Source organism: Octopus sinensis, linkage group LG24 (genome assembly GCF_006345805.1).
Source record: "Octopus sinensis linkage group LG24, ASM634580v1, whole genome shotgun sequence".
Lineage (NCBI taxonomy): Eukaryota > Metazoa > Mollusca > Cephalopoda > Octopoda > Octopodidae > Octopus > Octopus sinensis.
In genome coordinates this window covers 20438031-20463371 of record NC_043020.1, presented here as the reverse complement: position 1 = coordinate 20463371, position 25341 = coordinate 20438031, and the positions used below count along the sequence as shown (strand labels likewise).

Below are 25341 nucleotides of genomic sequence, written 5' to 3'. Positions count from 1 at the left end.
ATTACTAATTCTTTAATTATTTCATATTCCACAGTCATCTTTCTCACATGTATACATGCATGTGCATGTGTGTGTGTGTGTGTGTGGATAGATATATAGATAGATATACATACACAGATGCATGCATCTGTTTCTCCCTTTCTCCTCTTTCACACATACACACACCCTATCCCCCATCCCTCCCCACTCCAAAACCTCCATAGAAAGCCAATCAGTCTAAATAAGACCATTGAAGATCTGCAATGGCTTATTTTAGTCAGAAATCTTTTATTCTTTTCATCACGTCCATTTTCTCATGATTACCTTTCTATCCTCCTCTTCCTCTTCTTCTTCTTCATTCTAATTTCATATTTCTGCAATAGTGTTTGAGATATTGCTTAACACACATATAAAATGTTATTGATAGGGATATAATGATGTTGGATGATACTGGAAGGAAATAATTGGGGGACAGTGTGAGTGCTGGGGTGATAGACGATGGGTGGAGCACAGCAATGTATTTTTGTGCCCAACACACACACACAAACGTGTACTTTTAAATAATAAAGTAGCCACTGAGATATTTGTGTAAACACTTGTAAACAATAACACTTGAAATTTGAATAAATAAAAGTGATTTCCTTTCTGTTTTGTTGCTTCATAATATCTTTATTACTAATTCTTTAATTTTTCCTCACCAGGGATTGAAACACATCAAGCTGCTAACTGAACAAATGTGCTTCTATATACTATCCTGCAATGTTATTTTGTTCATCTCTTCTTTGGATTAAATGTACATGTACTTATCTGCTTACTGAAGGATTAATGCTATCTGTAACCTCTCAGTGTATGACATAGTGGGGTTTGGCCCAAAACACTAAGAATATACACACACAATAAATATTTGTGTGTGTGTGTGTCTCTCTGTATGTATATATATATAGAGAGAGAGAGAGAAAGGGGAGGGGAGAGATAGAGAGACAGACAGACAGACAGATGGTCAACTTGTTTGGGTGGACCTTATTCTACTCCATTATAGCTCCATTATAATCTAACATCTATTTTAAATTTTGTGATTTTTGCAAATTAGATGGAAAAGAATGGATCTTTCACTATGTTTACCTCAGGACAAAGTCTAGAATCTGAAGAAACTACTAATGGTCCACTGATTGAAATCTTTATCAGTTTCTTCCAGTTGCAGCCTCCTTACAAGAATTTCAAGAAGGCTTTAATAATTGTAATTGCTTGTGATGAGGGAAGATTCTTATGTTGTCTAACTTCACAAAGAACAAGAGCCAAGGATTTAGATTCTTCACATCTTATGGCAATTGAACTTCTGGGAACATTCCAATGTTTACCTCAATTCCTAGCTGAGTAAGGGGAAGTACCAACTGTGCAATTGTCCTCAAAAACACTCACTTCATCCATGCTAGCATGGAATTATAAAGATATAGCCACAAATATTAAAGTAAATCATTTTCCTTTCCTGTTTTTATTTCTATCATCATTTTCTTCATTGTCATTATCAACATCATTATTATTATCAGCGATATTTCCATTGGCATCATCATTGTCATAATCATGATGCTTACCCTATTCTACATGTCACATTTGTGTGGGTGGTTCAGTTGTCTTAATCTTTCATGATACTTCCCTAGATTATTCTTGCCATGTCCTTTCCTCAGTCACCTCTCCAACATCAAAATATGCTCACCTTGTTTATGTAATCAATATTTGTTCAATTGCAACAATCTGTCTTCTAATCTGACGTTGAATATTCACAAACCAAGCTCTACCAATGTCCTACAAACTACTGATGGCATTTATTTATATATTGCCTTTGTTTCACACCTGTAACACAACACACACACACATGTGCACACGTACACACACACACATGTGCACACGTACACACACACACCTGTTACTCAGAGTCTCTAGTTGTATACACTCTACAAACAAGTCCTGTCAGAACACGCTGAAATCTTTCACCTCGTTGTTACTGAGTTCATCTGACAGTGCTCTTTGTTAACTTTCATCAAGTCCTTACATTCACATTTTGCTGTCTGAACAAACCCAGAGCATTTGTCATCTCTCTCTCTCTCTCTCTCTCTCTCTTACACACACACACACACACACACATACACAGATCTATTGATGTATAAGTATGTACATGTATGCATATATATTTATATGTATGTATCTATATATGTGTGTGTGTGTACATATATATATATATGTCTCATGATCATCTTCTAAATGTCTACTTTTGTATGCTTGCAGCAGTGTTTTCTACATCTGGGTACACTTCCTGTTAGCTACCCCAACAAGCTTTCAAGCAAGGTTAATAATCTCCTAGTCAAACTGCCCAGATGTAGTTACATGAAGAATTGGAAACAAATGGCACCGTTTACATGAGCAGCAAGGCTGTTGTTTAAAACCAGCAAATATATGTGAGAATGCAGGCAAATAAGAACTCACTCACATAAACACATGTACATACATTTGTATATATATATATATATATATATAGGCATAATTAAATCTCAGAATGAGATTGAAACAGTAATCGCTCGATAATGTAAAGTATAGAAGCCATCTTATCATGGCTAACCACATTGAGGAGGGGGTTGTTACTGTAGCTTTATAGCCCCAAGAGATCTTCGTCTCTAGCTGGCTCTAAACACAATATCTGTGTCTTTGGAGTATTTGCAAAGGGAGGCCATCCCTTCCTTGCAAGCCTGAGTGATACGCTCGAACTAGTTTCGGGATGGTTGTCCCTCGTCAACGGGCGGTAACCAGTTCGAGCGTATCACTCAGGCTTGCGAGGAAGGGATGGCCTCCCTTTGCAAATACTCCAAAGACACAGATATTGTGTTTAGAGCCAGCTAGAGACGAAGATCTCTTGGGGCTATAAAGCTACAGTAACAACCCCCTCCCCAATGTGGTTAACCATGATAAGATGGCTTCTATACTTTACATTATATATATATATATATAAATAAGGTCTGATCAATAAGTATCTGGGCTGTTGCCATAGTAACAAAGACAAAGCATGCAGAGTGAAGCCTCTTTGCAAAGATTGACCTTAAACGCTGCTGTGCAGGTGCACTAAGTTTTAACATTCTAGCTCACTTCTGCTGTTCACAGCAGTGCTTGGAAGGAAGGTGTGTAGCATGTGATCATTGCATTGATCATGACAGAGAAGTTGTCATGGCGATACCTGCTCAGAGATGTGTTTATTCCCTATATCTTAACAGTTCAGCAAAAGAGACAAATAGAATAAGTACTTGGTTTACAAAAGAATAAGTTCTGGGGTCAATTTGTTCGACTAAAGGCAGTGCTCCAGCATGGCAACAGTCAGATGACGGAAACGCATAAAAGAATAATATAATATATATATTCGCCATGTTCCGCTTATTCCTTTTTTCCCATTTTTCCTACACCTTGTTTCTTCCTACACCTGTCTTCATCTTTGTTTTTTCTATAAATTTGAACTACATCTGCTATAATAATACTAGTGTTTTTCTGTCACAACATATGAATGAGAAAGGAAGGGGTGATGGCAAACTGGAAGTGGCAGTGTTTCAACTTTGTGTGAGTATATGTGTGTATGTAAAAGCGAGGTGTGTGAATGTGTGTGTATGTGTGTGAGTGTGCAATGGAAGTGGCATGGTGAACATTCAACACTAAAAAGAAAATTCAAACAGCATTCAACACTGTGTGAGTATGTGTGTGTGTGTGCATGTACAAGGGAAGTGTGTGAATGTTTATATGTGTGAACCAGCGTTCTTTCAGTAACAAGCGATGATCACTGTCACATCTCAAAAGACAACCACTAGATAACATTGACAAGTGTGTTAATTTGATTTACCATCAATATTTATTTACAAAATACTACAATGAGCCATCATTTTTAGACAGCACAGGGCCAGCTAGTATAACATATAATATGTACATGTCACAATACTCAGGAGCCCTGAAGGAGTCAGTTGCTTTCTGAAGCCTTAAAGATATTTCATCATTCAAGGAGTAAGAATGGCTGAGTGTTCTGCCCAGGTACATAAACTTCTCTACCACTTTCAGTATTGTGTTTTCACTGAAGATAGATGATTTCGCATATGGGTTTCCTTATATAGGCTGGAACATTGCAACAGTCTTGACAGGCTAATGCTGTGTTCAATGCCTTGCAAGATGCAGAATTATGATCCACAAGAGTTTGCATATTTTCAACTGTATGAGTAACTAAATTACAAGTTGCAAGTTACAAGATGCAAGTTGAACAGACAAATTGAAGATCATTTCTCACATATATCCCCATCAGAAACTAAGATTATGATTTTAAGGACTGTATAATTTGGTGTCATGCTGTAGCTAAGCCACATTTATATAAGGGTGGATGGAAGTATCTAGGTAAAAGATGGTAGTGTTGGCGTGCCAGAGCAAAACCTTCAAGAAGCAGGAGATATGAACAATGGATCAAGAGTGGGGGTGGGAAGTAATAAGAGTACAAAGGGAGATTACCCGATAAAGATGAGGACTGACATGATTGTAGTAAGTGATGAATGGGAGTGGAAGCGCAGTTTGATGGAAATATCAGTGAGGGTAGTGGAGGGAGGAAGTCAGCTGAGAGAGAAATAAAAGATAGTTCAGGGATCAGATGATCAGCAAAGCATAGAGGCAGTGGGGATGTAGATGAGGAGTAGCTATAGTGAATAGGCATGATGTCAAACAAGAAGGTGCTAAGAGATAACTGATATGCAAGGTGTTAAGATGAAATATGGCAGAGGAGGGCTGAAGGGGGATTAGCTGGAAGCACATGGAAAGGATGATAATGAGAATCATTATCATCATCATCATCGTTAACGTCTGCTTTCCATGCTGGCATGGGTTGGACGGTTTGACTGAGGGCTGGCAAGCCAGAAGGCTGCACTAAGCTCCAGACTGATCTGGCAAAGTTTCTACAGCTTGATGCCCTTCCTAATGCCAACCACTCTGAGAGTGTAATGGGTGCTTTTAAGTGCCACTGGCATGAGGGCCAGTCAGGTGGTACTGGTATCGGTCACACTCAAAAGTTGCTTTTTACATGCCACCTGCACTGGAGCCAGTCAGGTGACACTGGCAATGACCACACTTGAATGGTGTTTTTAATGTGCCACCAGCACAGGAGCCAGTCAGGCAATGGTGGCAACGATCACGCTCGAATGATGCTTTTAATGTTCCACCAGCATGGGAGCCAGTCAGTGGTCCTGGCAACGATCATGCTCGAATGATGCTTTTAACGTTCCACTAGCACGGGTGCCAATCAGGCAGTACTGTCATCAGCCATGACAACAATTTCACTTGCCTCAACAGGTCTTTGCAAGCATAGTTTATTGTCCAATGATTGAAGGGTACTCTTAAATGGGCTGGTTATACAGCACTGGCATGGGCCATGGTTATGATCTCATTTGGTTTGCCGGGTCTTGATGGGTGGAAATAGATGGAGAAATTAAGGCTGTAACAGGTGGCACATGGAATTAGGAGATGTAATATGTGTGAAGGAGAGATGGTTATTTGGTATGGGAGGCAGGAAAATGAGATGTAGGGAATAACTGACAAGGCAGTATGAGTGGCTAGAAAGATGAAATGTGGATAATACTTGACAGGACAGCATGGAAATAGCAACAATGCCTAGCATGTACAAGCATAAACAAAATGCTTTTAGGACCTTATATTTCTTGTTATGAATGGGTTTTCTCAAGCACAGTAAATTGTCAATCATCCCGGTCCTTTGTCATTCCCTCCATGAGGCTCAACATATTTAGTCTCAAGTCCTACTGAGTCTCTCTCTTCCACAAGTTCCATCCATTTTAAGTGATCAGCCCTTTGTTATGCAACCATCCTCATTCATACGAACTACATGACCATGTGCTTCCAGCTAATCTTCTTTGTTGCACACTGCATATAATTTCTTAACTGTCAGTTCTAAATAGTCTGAAATAAACATATTCTATAAATTAAGCAGCAAGTATATTCAAATGACAATGTACTCTATAGTTTAGAAATTATGAAATACATAGAAATAATGTATTCAGTAGCACATTTTTCAATATGCACATTTAATGTAAATTCTTACATATACACAGGCACACACAGTCATACAAATGCACACACAGTCTTACAAATGCACACACATACATGGTCAATGTTTACTATTTGGTCTGAATATTTTACAAGAAGAAATGTACATATTTCCAATGAGTTAATTATTATTTGCAATCAAAGTATATTTACTTTTGCTCTGCTTTGATGAATATGGCCCTCAGTGTTGTCTTCTGAGAATTGCAGTTCTGGTAATTATAAGTTGAGATTATGGCTGGTTGGTATTAAGGGTGTCCAGCTGTAAAGACCCTGCCAAAACAAAGTAGCCTGGGGTAGTCTTCTATCTAGCTGGTTCCTGTCAACCATCCTACCCATGTATGCAAGCATGGAAGACAGACATTAAACGATGATGATGATTACCTTATTATAAAGAATTACCTCTTCCTGTTTATTTATCTACTTGATTTCTGTTTTTCTTTTTGTTTTTGTTGTCAAAAACTTTACTCATAATTTACTACTTTTGGAGTTGAAAATGGTTTCATATACTTGTGTGCAGGCTGATTCAGTTACATTTCTTAGAATTGTATCATAAGGATATATAGATGTGATATTTGCACTGAACTTATTGTTTAAATCAATACACTTAGATAAATGTATTGTGTGTGTGCTTTCTTATGTTCAAATGTGTGGGTGAATATTTCTTCACAATAATAATGCTGGTGTGTATGATTGTATTCATGCTTTTGTGTATTTATCTAATATGTGCAAATATGTCTGTATGTGCATGTAAGTACATTTTCAATAACAAACAAATGTTTATTTTTTTAATATAAAAGTCATTAGACTTGCATCTGTTCTGCCATTTCCAAAAGCATTTCGTTAAGAATCTTGTTAGTTTGCACTTCTACTTCATCCCTAGACATCTTGTCTCATTTAAAGTATGGAAGTGACACATCCAGAAAATTAAAATGACAAAGAATAAGAAGTCATGTCTTGAACTTCATTAGCTTACAGCTGTTTCTGCTGTAAGATGCAATGCACTTATAGTTAAATACATGTGTATCAATTTATAGCTTCATTAGAGTTTCAAGCATGTATATTGGGTTCTAAAACACCAGGTTATTAGAATCACTATGCCTAAGCAATATAACACACACACAGATACAGGGATTGTTGCAAAGGAAAGGTTTTTCATTCTTTTTATCACATTATTAATTTCATCCTCACTTTCCAGCAGTCCTATTCTTTTGCAGGCTTCTTGATAAGTTGGTTTTACAATTACATCTATAGTTCTTCTTCCTTCCACTAACTGTTTAACTACATGACAACAGCAATGCCTTTCTCTTAGCCTTCACCAGTAACACTTTTCTGTATCTCTCTTTTCACCTCCCTTCAACTAACTATGTGGCAGTGTCATTTGGCCTTTGTTTATTAATAGATACTTCAATAATGATTGTTTACTTTCAACTCAGATTTGCAGAATGCAGGATCTACCACCTTGCTCTTCAGATTTCTATCTATAAGTTGGATAAGAGTTTTCAGTTGTAACAGTTTGATTTGGAAATTGTTTCAAAAATCTTATTTTACATTTGCAGTCTGTTCCTTTATCAGACATGCATGGTCTGTTGAGATTGATATCTCCATAGGGCTCATAGATCATATTCTTTTTTTTCTTTTCTTATCTTGAGTTTTAATGAAAACAAATTGATATGAACTGATTCTCTGAATTGATCTGCTAAAATAAAAAGAATACAACCATGCAGCAGTTTCCTTTCTTGGTTGTCTTTCCAGCATGTATAAGCAATGATCTTGCTAGATAATCCTCTTTAAACAAATCATGAAAAAGCAGCTTCAGCTTTTGATGAAACCCTCTGACTATAATAAAACTAGTCATTCATTTGGTTTTTAATGAAACACTTTGTCATTCATTTGGCTTTTCACATATACAAAGTGACAACGGAATCTTTTTTCAGTTAGGATTAGTTTTGTAAAAATAATAAAGGTGTCCAATTTCCCATAATATCTGATGATAATCATAAATTCCAGGAATGCTTTTGTATACCACCTTGATGATCCATAGACATTTACTGGTTATATGATTCTGGTTCCTCTTGCCTTTTCATGTCTTTTGTACTTGGCTGTATCAATCGTTGATTGACACTAGGTGGACTTAGATCACCAAAGATGTTTTGCTGGATTTTTAGGAATAAATTATGAGAGTTAAAAAATGAGGATAATGGACAGAAGTTTAAAGTGATATTATTTTTGTCTTTACTGTGTGAACATAGTAAAATAGTACATTTTGTGTATACAAATTCAAAAGTGAAATGCTGCTAGAATTTGAGCCATACCTCAGTGGAAGCAGATAGTACAAACTTTATTTGGTCAAGAGGACAATGATTCTAAAAAATTCGCACAATCCAGCAATCCAGGTGCCTTCTTGATTTCAGAAAGTGAATTTTTAGCCAACACCTTCATGACAAACTTTGTTTTGGAAACAGTTTCCCCCATTTCAGACCCTTTTGTAACCATTCAAGGGGAGATAACTTTTTCATTCCAGGGACAGGGTTGCACCACTAGGCTGACTAAACACTATATTTTATACCTCATTAGTAAACAGGCTTCTGGTGAACAGGTCTGATGAGTTGCCTATATTGCCAAGTGCAACCTGTGGTAACTTTCTAACTGGTTATATGCCATAACTAAGTATATACTGCTTGATTAGTTGGTATTAGAAAGGGCATCCAGCTGCAAAAATCATGCCAAAACAAACTGAAGCATGGTGCAGTGTTCTGCTTAGCCAGCTCCTCTCAAACCATCCAACCCAAGCCATCATGGAAAGTGGACATTAAATGATGATGATATAATTTGTATATTTGTATCATAGTCTCTTTCTTTTTTTCTCTCTCTCTCTCTCTCTTCCTCTCTCTCTGTATACACTTACATACACACATTTATGCAAACATAATCCCTTGATTCTAAACAAATTTATAACTATACTCTTATTTGTAATTCAAGAACTCTTCATGAATATATTTATTTTGATTTCATCTCATCTCTTCATATTACATTTCATTTCATATTATTTTATCTCATTGAACATATCCCTGGTTTTTAACTTACACAGTTACTTCTCCACTCCACAATTGAATGTCAACTTTTAAAACTTTACAAGGCATCTAGAGCAATCAGCAGAATTTCAAATAGCTCTAGTATTCTGCAGACCAAAGTTCACATTGCTTACTCACAGCAGCCAGTCATCTTAAAAGCCAGTTTTCAGATATTGCTTATTCCTTTGGAGATGAAGCTACCTCCATTTCTATTTTAAACACTCCTATTTTAAAATGTTTGTATTAAAATTAAAACCTTTTATTATAATTTCATATAAAAATGTTTTGCTTTTTGTTTAATTATTTTCCAGACACCAACTTCATAATGAATAAGCTATTTTACTAAATACTGATTATTTTCAATTTATTGAAACATGCATGTACTAATATATTCCATAAGAAATATTGATCATCCAGAAGTGTTTAGATTTATTGATATACTATGACAATACATTTGTAAATTTGTCTAATTTTACTTAGCCAGATAAATCATCATCATCATCATCTTCATGTCCACTTTTCCATTCTTGCATGGGTTGGTGTGTCCTCTTCAACACAGTCTCTTACCACTTGTTGCATTCCTTTGTAACCTACTTTGTGAGTTTAATATCCTGAGATTAATTCTTGCTTTCTTTATTTTTCCTTTTACTTAGTGCTGTACAAGAAGAATCCAGTTGTTTAACCCTTTAGCATTCAGATTACTTTGTCAAATGTTAAGCGTATTTATTTGCATTCGTTAAAGTTAATCCTGTATTATTTTGAGCTTTAAGATTTCAAAGTTTTGATTGTTTATTTTTAGAATGACATTGCAGGGTATATGTGAGAGGCTGGATCTGGCCACTTGGAAGATAAAACAGGTAGACTATATGGGCTGGATATGGCCATTTTAAAAGAGTTAGCTTTTCAGTCAAATGGTTAGTCTCTTTCTTTTAAGTTAAGAATGTATCAGTATGGCTGTATGGTTAAGAAGTTCACTTTGTAACCATGTGGTTTCAAGTTCAACCCCACTACATGGTATTTTGGGAAGGTCTCTTTTACAATAACCTCAGATGGAAATTTGGTACAGTTTTAACCAAATGTGTGTGATTGTCTTGCAGTATCTTCATGTTGACACCACATAGGTAGCAGTAAGATTTTTCTATGTTCTGCATGCACAATATGTCTCACACTCTCAGTGATTTGACTGATGAAAAGGAGTTGAATAATGTACTTCACTTCAAAGCAAATAAGGGTGTCCAGCCAAAGAATACTACCTCAAGAAGTTTCATCCAACCCATACCTGCTTAGAAAAAGCATGCTCGAAAATGGGGACTATGATAAAAACCATGAATCCAAGGACACTGGTGGTGATCTGCAATAGCAGCAGTTGGTCGACAGAAGTCTTCAGTATACATTCATTTGCCAGGAGGAGTGTAGAGTCTAGTGTTTCAGGTTGTGTCCTTCATCTGAGAACCAGGAAAGAAGGGAGAAATGGCATTGTTGCATTGGGTACTCAAGACTTGAAAGTTTTTGATTTTAATCATGGATCTATTAATTCAGGGCTGACTGGACTTCAACTGGAACAACAATAACTTAAGACATATTTTAACGATTGAATTACTGAGAAAAATTGTGCAGAGACACTCTCTGCATGAAGAAGAACAATGATCAAACTAGAGTTATCATATTTAATGTTGTGAGCTACTTTGAAATAAGTATGCAAGAAATGACAATACTCATCAGTATTTGATATCATTTTAATTATATTGTTATTTGAATGTTTTTTTTTTTCTAATTAGCTTTCTAATGCTAGCTGTCTTCAATGTGGTAACACAAACTAAACTGCAGATATAAGCAGTAGTTTTTCAGGACAGTTGATTTCTAGTTTCCTGATGGAATGTTGACTGGCTCCAAATTGTAAGTTGTTGAATACATGAAGGATTTCTTCTGGAAATTGAAGCAAGCAATGGTTAAGGCTTCCAAGTAAAGAAAATGTGAAGAGAAAAGAAATGACTTTTAAAGTATTAAATATACAATTCTGTCTTTAGTTATATAATACTTTTACAAACCTTACAAACCATGCCTCCTAAAAAATGTTAAATTGAGGATGAGTGCTGTGCATTTAATGAAGAATGGATACACAAGTATTTCTTCACCAGTTCTAAGAATAAAGCAGTGTGTTTACTGTGACAGGAGACAATTACCATGTTAAAGGAGTACAACTTGATGTGGCACAACCAAACAAAACATGGAGAATTTGAATGCAACATGACTGAAGAAGAACAGAAGGGAAAGGCTGTGGAATATGTAGCAAAATAGAACAGGCAACAAACTCTATTTAAAAAGCAATCATCAATTCACGATACTGCATTGGAGGCAAGTTTTATGGTGGCATACTGAATTTCAAGATGTAACAAAGCATTCTCAGATGGTGAGTTAATAAAACAATGTATGATGGATTGCGCAAGTGTTGTATGCCTGAAAATGAGAGGTAAATTTGAAAACATTTCATTATCGAGGAGGACTGTCATGCAATGCATAGAAATAATCAGTGAGGAGATGACTCAACAACTGAGGGATGCAAGTAAAGATTTTGTATGCTATTCGTTAGCAGCAGATGAGAGTACTGACATCCAAGATACAGCACAGATACTAATTTTTGCACTTGAAGTGGATGAGAATTTCCGTATCACCAAAGGATTGCTGTCACTAGAATCAATAAAAACTACAACAATCAGTCTGGATTTGTATGAACGTGTGATCAATGCAATTGAAAAAAGTGCATTATCATGGGATAGATTGACAAGCATAACCACAGATGGTGTCTGGGCATTATTTGGGTAAAACGCAGGCATGGTTAAACTCTTGGAAGACAAGATTAGAAAAGACAATCCTAACCAAGCCTTCTTGTCTTTCCACTACATTTTGCACCAGGATAATCTGTGTAAGTCTGCACTTAACCTGAAGCATTTGGTGGATCCAGTGGTGTGTGGAGCAAGAGCACTCAGTCACAGACAATTCAAATCCCTACTGGAGGATATGGAGGCTGAACATGGGGATGTTCTCTACCACAGCAATGTATGATGGCTCAGTCTTCACGAAGTGCTGAAGTGAGTGTGGGACTTACAAAAAGAAATTCTGCTTGTTCTCGATATGAAAAGAATTGCTTGTAATGTTGTTACAAAAATGGACTGTGAAGAGTAGAAATATGAACTTACGTTTGTAGCTGATGTTTTTGAAAAGTTGAATGAGCTAAATGTGAGTGAAATTGCAAAGAAAGAAACTTTTGGTTCATGAAATGTATAAGCATGTTTAATCTTTTCAAGCAAAATTAACCTTGTTTTCAAGGCAAGCAAGTGAGGACAAATTCACCCATTTTTCATTGCTGGGAAAGGAGAAAGTACCTGCAATTGTGTGTTCAAAAATTAAAGATCAGTTGAGAAGTTTGACTGAAGAGTTTGAAAAATTTAAGGATTTCAGACAGATTGAGCTTAAACCTGACTTATTAGCTTCTCCTTTCTCTGCTGATGTTGATGCAGCACCTTATGAATTACAAGGTGAAAAGTAGACTGTATGATGTATGTGTGCGAACTGCCATGCTACATGGCAGTGAAACATGGGACTTGAATGCTGAGGACATGTGTAGGCATGAAAGAAATGAAGCTAGTATGATCTGCTGGATGTGTAATGTCAGTGTGCATACACAACAGTGTAAGCACCTTGAGAGAAAAGTTGGGCATAAGAAGCATCAAATGTGGTATGCAAGAGAGGTGATTGCGCTTGTATGGCCATGTGTTACGTATGAATAAAGACAGCTGTGTGAGGAAGTGCTACTCCCTAACTGTAGAACGAACCTGTGGAAGAGGTAGACCCAGGAAGACATGGGATGAGGTGGTGAAGCATGACCAGTGGCACATAAAAAGCACCAACCGATTGTGACCAATGCCAGTACGCACTGACTGGCTCCGGTAGCAGTGGCATGTAAAAAGTACTCACTACATTCTTGGAGTGGTTGGTGTTAGGAAAGGTATCCAGCTGTAGAAACTTTGCCAGATCAGATTGGAGCCTGGTGCAACTGCTGGCTCTCCAGACCACAGTCAAGCTGTCCAGCCCATGCCAGCATGGAAAACTGACGTTAATCGATGAAAATGATGATGATATATATTTTTACATATGGTAGTTATCTACTCCTTATGCAGAGTTTGACCACCTCCTTTACCTACACCTTAGCACCATCGTGGCTGCTGATGTCCCTTTTTAAATCAGACAATGTTCTGAAGAGACACCCACACAGATTGCATATCCAATTTGGACCACCAAGAGCTGTAGATTTATATATATATATATATATATATATATGCATATTTGCATATATGTATACTTGTATATTTACGTCGGCTATAGTCTAGTCACCCATATAGTCAGTCAGGTGATACATGAAGGTATCATACCCAATGACTGGTGTAGCTGGGGCTGCTGGCCCCTGACTGGCTCCCATGCTGGTGACATGTAAGAAACACCAACCAAACATGGCCAAGACTGACTCCCATGCCAGTGGCATGTAAAAAGCACGATCCAAACATGGACAATGCCAGGTCCGCCTGACTAGCTCCCTTGCTAGTGGCACGTAAAAAGCGCCAACTGATCATGACTGATGCCAGTATGCCTTGACTGGCTCCAAAGTCAAGTACTACTAGGGTAAAGGAGATGCATTAGATACAAATAATTACAAAGGTATCAAGATATTGGATCAGGTAATGAAAGTCATGGAAAGGGTCAAAGCCCAATTAATTAGGGAAAGGGTCAGTTTACATGAGATGCAGTTTGGGTTCGTGCCAGGGAAAAGCACCATTGATGCTATATTTCTAGTAAGACAACTGCAGGTGAAATACCTAGCCAAAGATAAACCTCTCTACTTGCCTTTTGTTGACGTGGAGAAAACCTTTGACAGGGTCTCCCGGTCTCTTATCAGGTGGTTAATGCAGAAACAAGGGAAAGATGAGTGGTTAGTGAGAACTGTACAAGCCATATACAGGGATGCTGTCAGTAAGGTGAGGTTTGGCAACAAGTATAGTGAAGAATTCCAGGTAGGGGTCCACCAAGGATCATTCCTCAGCCTCCTCTTATCCATCATAGTCCTCCTGGCAATTACAGAGGAATTCAAAACAGGATGCCCCTGGGAGCTTCTCTATGCTGAAGATCTTCCTCTAATAGCTGAGTCACTATCAGAACTAGAGGAGAAGTTTCAGGTGTCTAGAATCAAGGGCCTTAGAGTCAATCTTGCAAAAACCAAAGTCTTAATAAGTAGGAAGGCAGACAAACCACAAATCCCTTCAGGTAGATGGCCCTGCTCAATCTGTAGAAAAGGCATAGGTAGAAACTCCATAAGATGTACCCAGTGTAAGCTATGGACACATAAGAGGTGCAGCAATATCAAAGAAAGGCTAACTTGTGTGTGGTAATTGCTCAGGGGTAATAGACACTGAAAATGTGCAGAAAACAGATTCCGTCACATGCCAGGGGGGGAAAACTAAAAGTAGTTGATAGCTTCTGTTACCTAGGTGACCAAGTCAATAGCAGGGGTGGATGCTCTGAGAGTGTAGCTGCTAGAATAAGAATAGCCTGGGCAAAGTTCAGAGAGCTCCTACCTTTGCTGGGGACAAAGTAAAAGGTAGACTGTATGATGCATGTATGCGAACAGCCATGCTACATGGCAGTGAAACATGGGCCATGACTGCTGAAGACATGCGTAAGCTTGCAAGGAATGAAGCCAGTATGCTCCACTGGATGTGTAAATTCAGTGTGCATATACGACAGTGTGTAAGTGCCCTGAGAGAAAAGTTGGACATTAGAAGCATCAGATGTGGTTTGCAAGAGAGACAACTACACTGATATGGATGAGGACAGCTGTGTGAAAAAGAGTTACACCCTAGCAGTAGAGGGAACCTGTGGAAGAGGTAGACCCAGGAAGACATGAGATGAGGTGGTGAAGCATGACCTCTAAACGTCAGGCCTCATGGAGGCGATGACAAGTGACCGAGACCTTTGGAGATATACTGTGTTTGAGAAGACCTGGCAAGCCAAGTGTGACCGTGACCATGGCCTATGCCAGTGCAGTATAACAAGCCCATTTAAGAGTATCCTTCAATCATTGGGCAATAAACTGCACTTGAAATCATTTTTGTGGCTGATGTTAGTACCGCCTGATTGGTACCTGTGCTGGATTTTGTAACTGACACCCTTTCCTATATGGTCCTTAAAAGAAAAAGGTGTCAATTACAACATCCATTGGAAGATCTTAGCCAAGTGTAAACCTTACACCAATGGCAATGGAAAGTGTGGTCTTTGTGATATGGAAAGATGGCTCATCTGGAAAAGTAGCTTAGACCCCACTACATGTCTAAATTCAACAACTGAACTTTTAGGATCATGTCCATATATGACTCAATATTTGTTACATTTTTGGTCTCCCTGACATCCCAGATAGAATCTGCTTTTTTTATTGCATCTATGTACAAGAATTTTATCTCTCTATATTTTTTATATGTATTTTCTTTACATATTTTTATATATATTTTTATTGCTTTATATATTTTTACATATTTTTTCTGTATATTAGCTTTCACCCTGCATTTCTTTTGTGCATGTGCATATATAGAAGTGTATATGAACATATTTGTGTGCATATGGGTATATATACGTGTGTTTGTGTGCATATGTGCAGGTATGTATAAGGGTACATGTGTATGGTTGCATATATATAGGTATTTGTGTGGGTGTGCATGCATGTGTTTCACACAAGTGTGAGTATATGCTTATATAGCATATGTGTATTTAGACCTGTATATGAATATAATTGTGTGCGTATGGATATGTGTACATGTGTGGTTGCATATACATGTGCACATATAGGTGTGCATGTATGTGTTTCAAGTGTGTGAGTGAGCATATGCATATAGACACATGCATGTGGGTGTACATGTGTGCGTGTATGTATGTACATGCACTCATACACGAATTCTACGAGCGTCTTTTACTTTCTCCCTTTCAGGTTTTTCCCTTTATTTAACGGTCATTCTAATAGCTCTTAATAATGGTCATTTACATAGTAATTTCCCTTTGTTTAACAGTCATTTACATAGCATTGTTTGTTTGTCTTAATAACTGACAAGATGCCAGAGCATGCATCACATTTGTACACCCAGGTATATAACAGTTGGGAACTGACCTATCTACCTGTGTGAATATTTTCATGCATTACAGGAAGGGTGCTACCAGGTCCCACTCAAAGTGTTTTGCCCATGCGGCATTAATTTTGGCAGGGAAAAAACTAAATCGGATACATTTTGAATGCTCCTTGTAAATGTTTAAGTGAAGTTGACAGTCTTTGAGTGTTTCTGAATGACAGAATAATTATGTTTTCCATGCTGCAATCATTATCAAAATGGATTCAGGTTTATTTTATAATTGAACATTTCACCTACACACTTAACAGGAAACTAATTTTTATTCACTGCACTGTACATCTTTTAATGTCTTACTTTTCTATAACTTTTATCCTACTGTTTCCTTATGACACTGTCTGTCTCACTCACTCTCTCTCTTTCCCTCTTTTACCACCTCTAGCCCTATTAGTCTTTCTTTTTTCCACTCTCACTCTTATCCTCATCCTTTTTTATTCAACCGCTTTCTCCCTTTGGACTTTGTTTCTTCTCTGTCTCACATTATATCTTGTTATATTAATTAATACTTTTCATCTTTTCCTTGCACACTCAGTTACTTTCATTTCCTTTCAGTGCAACACACTCTTTCTCTCTCTTTCTCTTTTCCTCTCCCCCTCTATACCCTCTTTTTCTCCCTCTCTCACCTTGATTCAATCATTTTCATTAAAATAAGTGATTACTAAGTTTTCTCTTTGAAATACTTTGAGTATATGTGGTGGTATCAAAAAGTTCCCAGGCTAGTTCTGTAGCATGCCAACAGATGGCAATACATGGTTGTGTGCAAAGTGAGAGCTAGCAGTGACCTTCCTGAGGCAGTGTGCTGAATAACATCACTGTGTTTACTTTGCAAGTTGGGAAATTTGTGTTTTTGTGATCACACATATGCTGTAGTCAGTGATTTTGTTATGGACGTGAAATTTTACATTAAATTTGAGAAGTCTGCAACAGAAACACTGATCATGCTTTGGTAAGCTTACGGCAATGAGGCAATGCATTGTATGCATTGTTTCAAGTGGTACAGGTGCTTCAGAAGTGGAAAAATGTCCCTGGAAGATGGTGAGCGATCTGGAAGACCTGCCACAAGTGTCACCCCTTGGAAATGTGGTACTGTGCATCAAGAATTCGTCCCCCAGGGCCTGACCGTTAATCGAGAGTTTTACTGTGATGTTTTGAAGCATTCAAGGGAGGGCATTCAGCAAAAGCAACTGGATTCGTGGAGCCTGAAGAATTGGATTCTTCACGACAACAATGCACCCTGTCACCAAGCTCTCCTCACTTGTGAGTTTCTCATGAAAAACAACATGGTATTGCTTCTGCACTTGCCCTATTTGTCAGATTTAGCACCTTTGGACTTCATCTCTTCCCCAAAATGAAAATGCAGGCCAAAGGTCACCGTTTTAACACCATTGTTGAGATCAAGAGTGAATTGCAGAAAATACTTCACTTCGTGGAGCCTGAAGAATTGGATTCTTCACGACAACAATGCACCCTGTCACCAAGCTCTCCTCACTTGTGAGTTTCTCATGAAAAACAACATGGTATTGCTTCTGCACTTGCCCTATTTGTCAGATTTAGCACCTTTGGACTTCATCTCTTCCCCAAAATGAAAATGCAGGCCAAAGGTCACCGTTTTAACACCATTGTTGAGATCAAGAGTGAATTGCAGAAAATACTTCACTCACTTACAGAAAATGACTTTCAGGCTGGATTTCAAAAGCAGCAGGAATGCTGGGACCAGTGTATTCTTGAGCAAAGTGACTATTTTGAAGAAAATGATGTTAAAACTTAGGTAAATAAGTTATTTTTTATTAAACATAACTAGTCTGAGAACCTTTTGATACCATCTCATATTTATGAAAATTTTTCAACTATATTTATTATATCAAAATTACTTAGAAATTTTTCATTAGTGTTTTTTTTTTATATATATTGGCAGATATGCACATCACAGCACTTTCATACAAGCAAACGTACCATGATGAGCTTATTGTATACAGTGGTCTGGTTCACAATAACTCATTGCAAAAAAAGTGAGATAGAATGTAGCAATAAGTCAAGTAAGGAAATACAGCAATGATAGTCAAAAATATGTGCGTAGTACACAAGATGACTCAAAAGTACACAGAAAAAGAGTCATAAAAGGGAAAGGGTACTTAGGTATGCCAAGGGTAGTGTTGACAAATTTTAGATAGCTTATTCCATACTTTGTTAATTCCAAGCATGAAAAAGTGATCCTGAAAGTCATGGCTACTGCACTGTTTTTTTGATTTTATAAGAGTATCGATATGTAGTAGAAATATTGAATTCAAAATGGTGGCCACTGAACTGTTTTGAACATATTTTTGCTTTAATGTTCATTGCTTTGATGTTCAAACCAGAGGTTGGATTGTCAAATTTTTGAAACCTCTCTATGGATAGCTGTTTCTTTTCATCAACAGTGATAAAGTAACATACACAGGTCAAGCATTGAAAGAACCAATTTAGTAGTTGGAACATTTCATAGAGTCATTTCACCATTGCATCATAAGTGTACCTTGTTTTTTGGCCTGGGATTTAGGAATTAGTGGTGCATTGAAATTAGATAGAAATATGATATTTACCACATTCAAACCATCAATTTTCTAAAGAGTTCTCAGTGTTTGTACATATAAAATAAGTACAAGTAAAGGGGTTGATGTAATCTACGTAACCCCTGTCCCTGAAATTGGTCAAGTCCTAAAATTTGAAATCAATATTGTTCTGTCTGTCTCTCCATGCAACTAAAAAAGAAAAAGTCTGAATACAGAACACTTGTTAAATAGAGTTAGTATAATGAATTTTCTGAGTATTGTATATCATTATATGCAGACAAATCTGCATATATCCATGTATTTTTCAAGGAGAAATGTGGTGTATACTGCCATTCCCCCACACATTTATGGTCACATATACAAATATAAACACACATACATGTGATTGTGTGTGTTTGTATAGGAGAATGCACATACATATTGAATGTGATACTCCAGCATGGTCTTGGTCATGATGGCTAAGCTAAAATGTCTATGTTGCAAAAAGTCAGATCACACATTCATTAAGTCTGGATCCATAGCTAACATTGTTTGTCTCATTTCAGATTATTCCTCTCACCACATATACAATAGTGTCCCCTGGTGTTCTGTTGAGACACCAGATCCCTGTAAAGCCGTTATGAGTGACTTTCCTTCACTCTTATCACGAAAAGGAAAAATTGATGAGAAATCACAAGTGCAGTTGTAAGTAGACCATTGTCTTTTATTTATTTTTTGTTGTTTTTTTTTATTTTCATAAGGTAATTATCAAAAAATGTCTATTAAGATATATATGTACATAAATGAAAAATATATATATAGACCTATATATTGTAATTTCTCTAACACACACACACAGACTCACTCTCTCTCTTTTCTAGATCTATGTGATGTACACATCTAGTAGCCTTAAAATATTTGTGACACTATATGTGTACATGTGGGAATATGTGTATGTATATTATATATATACACACATATATATATATATATATATAAGTAGTAGAAAAACTATATTAAAAAAATCAAGCAGCATTTACAGTAAGCTCCTCGATTTGGAATTGGCTATCAGGGTGTGTGTGTGTGTGTATTTGTTTATATATATAATTCATATATTTATATATAAATATGTGTATATACATCTGTGTGTATGTATATATTGGGGAAAAAAACTACATGTACTCACTGTAAAAATCACAATGCATTGTATCTTACTTCTTCCCTCTCAGTTTTTCTCATCAAATGCTATTGATGCAAAGATTGTTTACTTGTTGACAGTCTAAGTGTAATGTTTTCTCTTGCTTCTTTGCTAATGAACATTGGATATTTTCTAATGGATGGTTCTTAAGAGAATTCCATGATATTCACCAAAGTTCTTTCCACTAAACTAAAATAACTATGTTTGAATGCATCTTATTAAGTATGTCTTACTGAGTGTGTCATGTTTGGTGTCTTGCTGAGTAGGTCTTGTGAAGTGTGCTGTACATAGTGTTCCTCATTGAATGTACTTTGCTGAGTATGTCTTGTGGAGTACATCTTGTTGAGAGTCGTGTTGAGCATGCCTTGCTGAGGGTGGCATGTTGAGTATGCCTTGTGGAGTGTACTGTGTTGAGTGTGTATGTTTTAATTCAATACACACACACAACTCCCTTTCTTGGTTTTAATGAACTTGATGACTCTAGCGACCAAGTGTGATAGCATATCATATATAATACATATTCTATATTGAATATCACATAATATTGAATATTGTATATTAGATATCACATATAATATTACATACTGTATATTACAAATTGCATATAATGTTCATTGAAACTCTTTTAGCTGACAAATAAGCAAGTATGTTGTTTCTACTGTTTAACTCCACGTCAGCTTTGATCAAGCAAACTTATGATTATAGGTATTCCAGTTATGACCATTCCATCTTGTTTCTGTCAGTCTGTTCCCCAGTCTCAATTATCCATTGCTCTTTTTTTAAGGCAGTGGCATGTCATTTGAGAGAGATTTGGGTGTTATTTCTAGTAAGTCAGTGACCGTATACAAACACTCCTTGGCTGCCAAGTTTTTTCTAGTGTGATGAATAAATAGCAGATTGTTCTTGTCAAGGTGTGGGAATCATTTTCCTGTTATCTACTTATATGAGAAGCCACAGTGACAAGTATTTTGCCACTTCTCTCTCTCCCCTCAGTCTCTGCTTCTCTCTCTCTCTCTATCTCACACACACACACACTGACCACATACTTTGAATGTGCAACATTATACAGCAAAGACTGTGGTTAAAACACTGATGGCTGACATTACACAGGACATCATATATATGTAAAGTGGATAAATAATAGATAAGCAAAACAAGAAGGATCATAAGATAAGAAGGAAGCAAACAAACAATATATAAAGTTAGACAAGCAAAACATGATGGAATACCCATAGAAAAATAAACAAAACAATGACAATCAAGAAGTGTGTACAATTAAAACTAATACCAAAGGAGAAGAAATGAAAGAGGATCTGACAGTTATACACTTTATCAAAGAATAGTGAAAAGTTTAACTGGAGAAGAAATGGGAATATTATAATTATGACGTCCGTTCACATTGCAGAAAAGAAATTGAATAGTGAGCTCATATGACTGGAAGTAGAAGCACAATTTGGGTGATAGGTAGAGAGAGAAAGAGAGAGCAAGAGAGAAGGAGGTGAGATGAGTAGGGGAAGTATATAAATGTTGGTGTGCATGTATGATATAGTTAAATGGACAATGGAGTCATCCGTTGGTATCAGGAAGGCATCCAGTTACAGAAACCATGTTAAAAATAAAATTGCATCAACAAAATGTGGTCCTTTGACCCATCTTAGAAAGCAGTAACTCTGAGTAAGAACTGACTCTGAACATGATCTATCCAGTTCATGTCAGTATAGAAAGTTGACATAAAAATGATGATAAATGATCATCATTTAACAAACATCTCCCAGCTTGGCATGGAGTGAATGGTTTAAACAGGGTCTGGTAAGTCAGAGAACTGCATTGGACTTTCATGACTACTTTGGCATGGAATATACTGGTTGCTTTTCTCACAGCATCTGCCTTAGTGATGTTGCCATGTAACTCACAAGAACAAAAAGCCTCCTTGACTGAATGGGATTGTAGAAGAGGGGGAAGTAACTTTATGCACTGAGAATCTGCTCTACCCTAACCTCTTTTACTTTAACCCCCATCTAACATATGGATGTAACATCTTTCCTTCCTAAGTTTGTTGACTTTGCAAGCTACATGGTGATGTTAATAGTACTGGTGGCATGAAAATAGCAGCCAGTTAGTCCACACTGTAAAGTGGTTGGCTTTAGGAAGAGCAACTGTGTTTAAGCAGACACAGGAGCACAATGCAGTCCTTCAACTCATCAGAACCTTATCAAACTGTTCAACCCATGTAAGAATGGAACATGGACATTAAATAATGATGATGACAACGACGATAATTATATAAATGCACAGGCATGGCCATATGGCTAGGAAATTTGCTTCTCAAACAATTGGTTTCAAGTTCAGTCCCTCGCTGTGTAGCACCTTGAGTGTTTTCTACTGTGACCTTGGGCTGACAAATGCCTTGTGAGTGAATCTGGTAAACAAAAACTATACAAAGCCCATTACATGTGCATTTTTGTGAACATTTACCCTGCACTTCACTTGAAAATGCACTGAATTTCAAACAGTGATGTTTGTTGACATTCCTTGTTAAATCTCTTCTAACTCTGTGCTTTTGAAGAGGAACTGAATGAAAAGTTCTTCACTTGAAGAACAGGTTGGGGTTAGCAACAAGAAGGGAATCCAGCTACAAGACAATAAGTAGTTGTCTAACTCGTGTTAGCATACGATAATGGAGGAAAATAAGTGAACAGGTGTGCGTGCACACCCACACACACACACACACTTAATTGCTTGTCAGGTCTGAACACCTTGGTAGAGATAGTTATGTCTAGTCTGGCTATCTTGTACATACTTCCCTTTCCTTTAGTGTTTAGTACTTATGTTGCCATGTCTCTCCCTTTAGCTACTCTCTCATCCTGGATGTTCTGCTGTGTCAAGGGCAGGTGGGCCACCTAGAACAACAATTAGTTAAAGCATGGTACATGCTGATACCAAGTCATCCTAAGTTATGTGTGACTGTCATAGATTTGAAAGTAATGTGGTTGTTATTTCTAGTAGGTCAAGTAACCACATAGCAGAAACCTAATACCATGAAACATTTTTCTCCAATTCCTAACATTTGCATGTCATTTCACTTTGTAACTTTGAAACAATGATATTGATGAGCTAATGAAGGAGCTCCCATATGGTTGCTTAATCTGCTCCAAATAGAAGCTGAATTTGCTTCAAATTACACCCTACTGTCTTAAAAATATAAGACACATTGGATAATATAAACCCAGATATACTACAGTTAAATAAAGGACAGGATAGACATCGTCAAGTAACCTTTCATCATAGGTCTTCTGTCAGATTGACCTGGGACTAAACAATAGCGATACCATATTTCTGTTTCGAATTGTTTTCAGTCTGTTTAACCCTTTAGTGTTCAGATTACTCTGTTAAATGTAATATTTTTTTACTCAAATTGTTTTAATTAATCATGTATTATCTTATAGTTTTGAGGTTTCAATGATGTGATTGTTTATTTTTATAATGTCAATGTAGGTTAGGTGTGAGAGCCCTGATCTGGTCAGTTTAAACATAAAATAGGTAGAAAACTTTGGCCAGATATGGCCAGTTTAAACACTCAAGGGTTAAGGATTTGATTTGTTTTTTGTAACAATTACAATGGATTAGTGACTGAAAGAAATAGCTCATTAAAACAGAAATGATGGTGATGACAAAACCTTGATGATGACAACAGTGGTAGTGGTGGTAGTGGCAGTGGTAGCAACAGTGGAAGTGATGATTATAGCAGTAGTGTTAATGACAGTAATGATGGTGGTGATGATGATGACAGTGGTAGTAGTGATGATGAAAGCAGTGTGGTGGTAGTGTGGATGTGAAGAAACAAAAATAATTCATTGTTTCTAGTGAATGGTAAGTTGAAATAAACTCTTAACATCCAAAATTAAAAATTCATATTACTCTTTTGTAAACCACCCAACATCAATTTGGGTTTTTAAAAAAAAATTTTTCATAATTTGTCATTGTAATGTTCCATCATATATCAGCCGCCCTTGTGGCAAAATATATTTTTTAAAAATCATTATTGTTGTTTCTGTAAAGCTTGTTTTTTCTGTAATTGTTGTTGTTGTACTTTGATCTTTCCATCATGTTCAAACATAATTAAATCCAATATTACAATTTAAATATCGATGTAATGAATCTAGCTAACGATCAAGACATTATGATTTCATTTTTGTATTATATCACAGAACTTTTTTTCTCTCTAATCAACAAACAAATGTCTAATAATAACCCCCTTCTCATTTCTGATTTTCTAATTTCATCCAACAATTTTAAACGAATCTAAATAATGTTTGATCACAGCTCACTAGAATGAGGGTTTTAATTCTTGATTGCAATTAATTCACTTCAGTAATAACCCCTTCAGTGATAAGGCATGAATATCACACATTCTCATTCTTCACTCTTATAAATCTATCTTTTTCATCTTTGCTTTCTTTTTTTTTTCTTCTTTGCAATATTTGAATAATAATGTCACTGATTATTATAAGTTTTCAGTGGGCCGATCACTAACTCATTGCATTTCTTACAGCAAGAGATTGCCCATAATTCATTGCAAAGGGCTTACATTGAAGAACACTGGTCTTTCACTGACTGGTGAAGCAAGTAGCAGCATATGCACACACACATGTGCACATACTGGGCTTCCACATAATTTCCATTCACCAAATTCCACTCACTGAGGCATTGGTCAGTCCATGGCTATGGTAGAAAACACATGCCTCAATTAATCCACAGTAGAATCAAACCTAGACCCACATGGTTGTGAAGTGTACTTGTTAACCCCATAGCTTTGCCTGTGCCTGTTTCTTTGTGTTTTACCTTATTCTGTCCTTGTGAGTCAGTCACTGACTCAGGTATACAGCCAATTTTATACACATTTATAATTAAAGCCATTGAGAGGAGCATGTGATATCTCGCATTGTCTGATGTCCATTATGACTCTTAAAGGTTATTTACATGTTTTAATCAGTCGTGAAGGTTTTATAATTATTTATAAGGGTTTATATATATATATACATATATATATATATATATATATATATATATAACACATATTATAATTAGTGAATCATGTAAGATGAACTAGCTAAACAATTTATATACAAACTCTCCTGTATTCAGTGGGAGACCTTTATGAAAGGGAACTTAGCATGTAATACAAGTTCTCTTTGCAGTTTTCTCTTTTGATGTATAAG

The 25341-nt window shown here is 36.7% G+C and overlaps 1 protein-coding gene across 4 annotated transcripts in view; it reads left to right on the top strand.

Moving 5' to 3' along the window:
* The window catches only part of LOC115223835 (histone-lysine N-methyltransferase trr), a 515381-nt gene that overhangs the window by 257478 nt on the left and 232562 nt on the right, over nt 1–25341 (top strand). For all 4 annotated transcript variants that reach the window (XM_029794516.2, XM_029794515.2, XM_029794512.2 and 1 more), the window contains exon 4: nt 19491–19629. In XM_029794516.2, the coding sequence (XP_029650376.1) occupies nt 19565–19629 (65 nt within the window). In that variant the 5' untranslated portion in view covers nt 19491–19564. The remainder of the gene's footprint in view (nt 1–19490; nt 19630–25341) is intronic.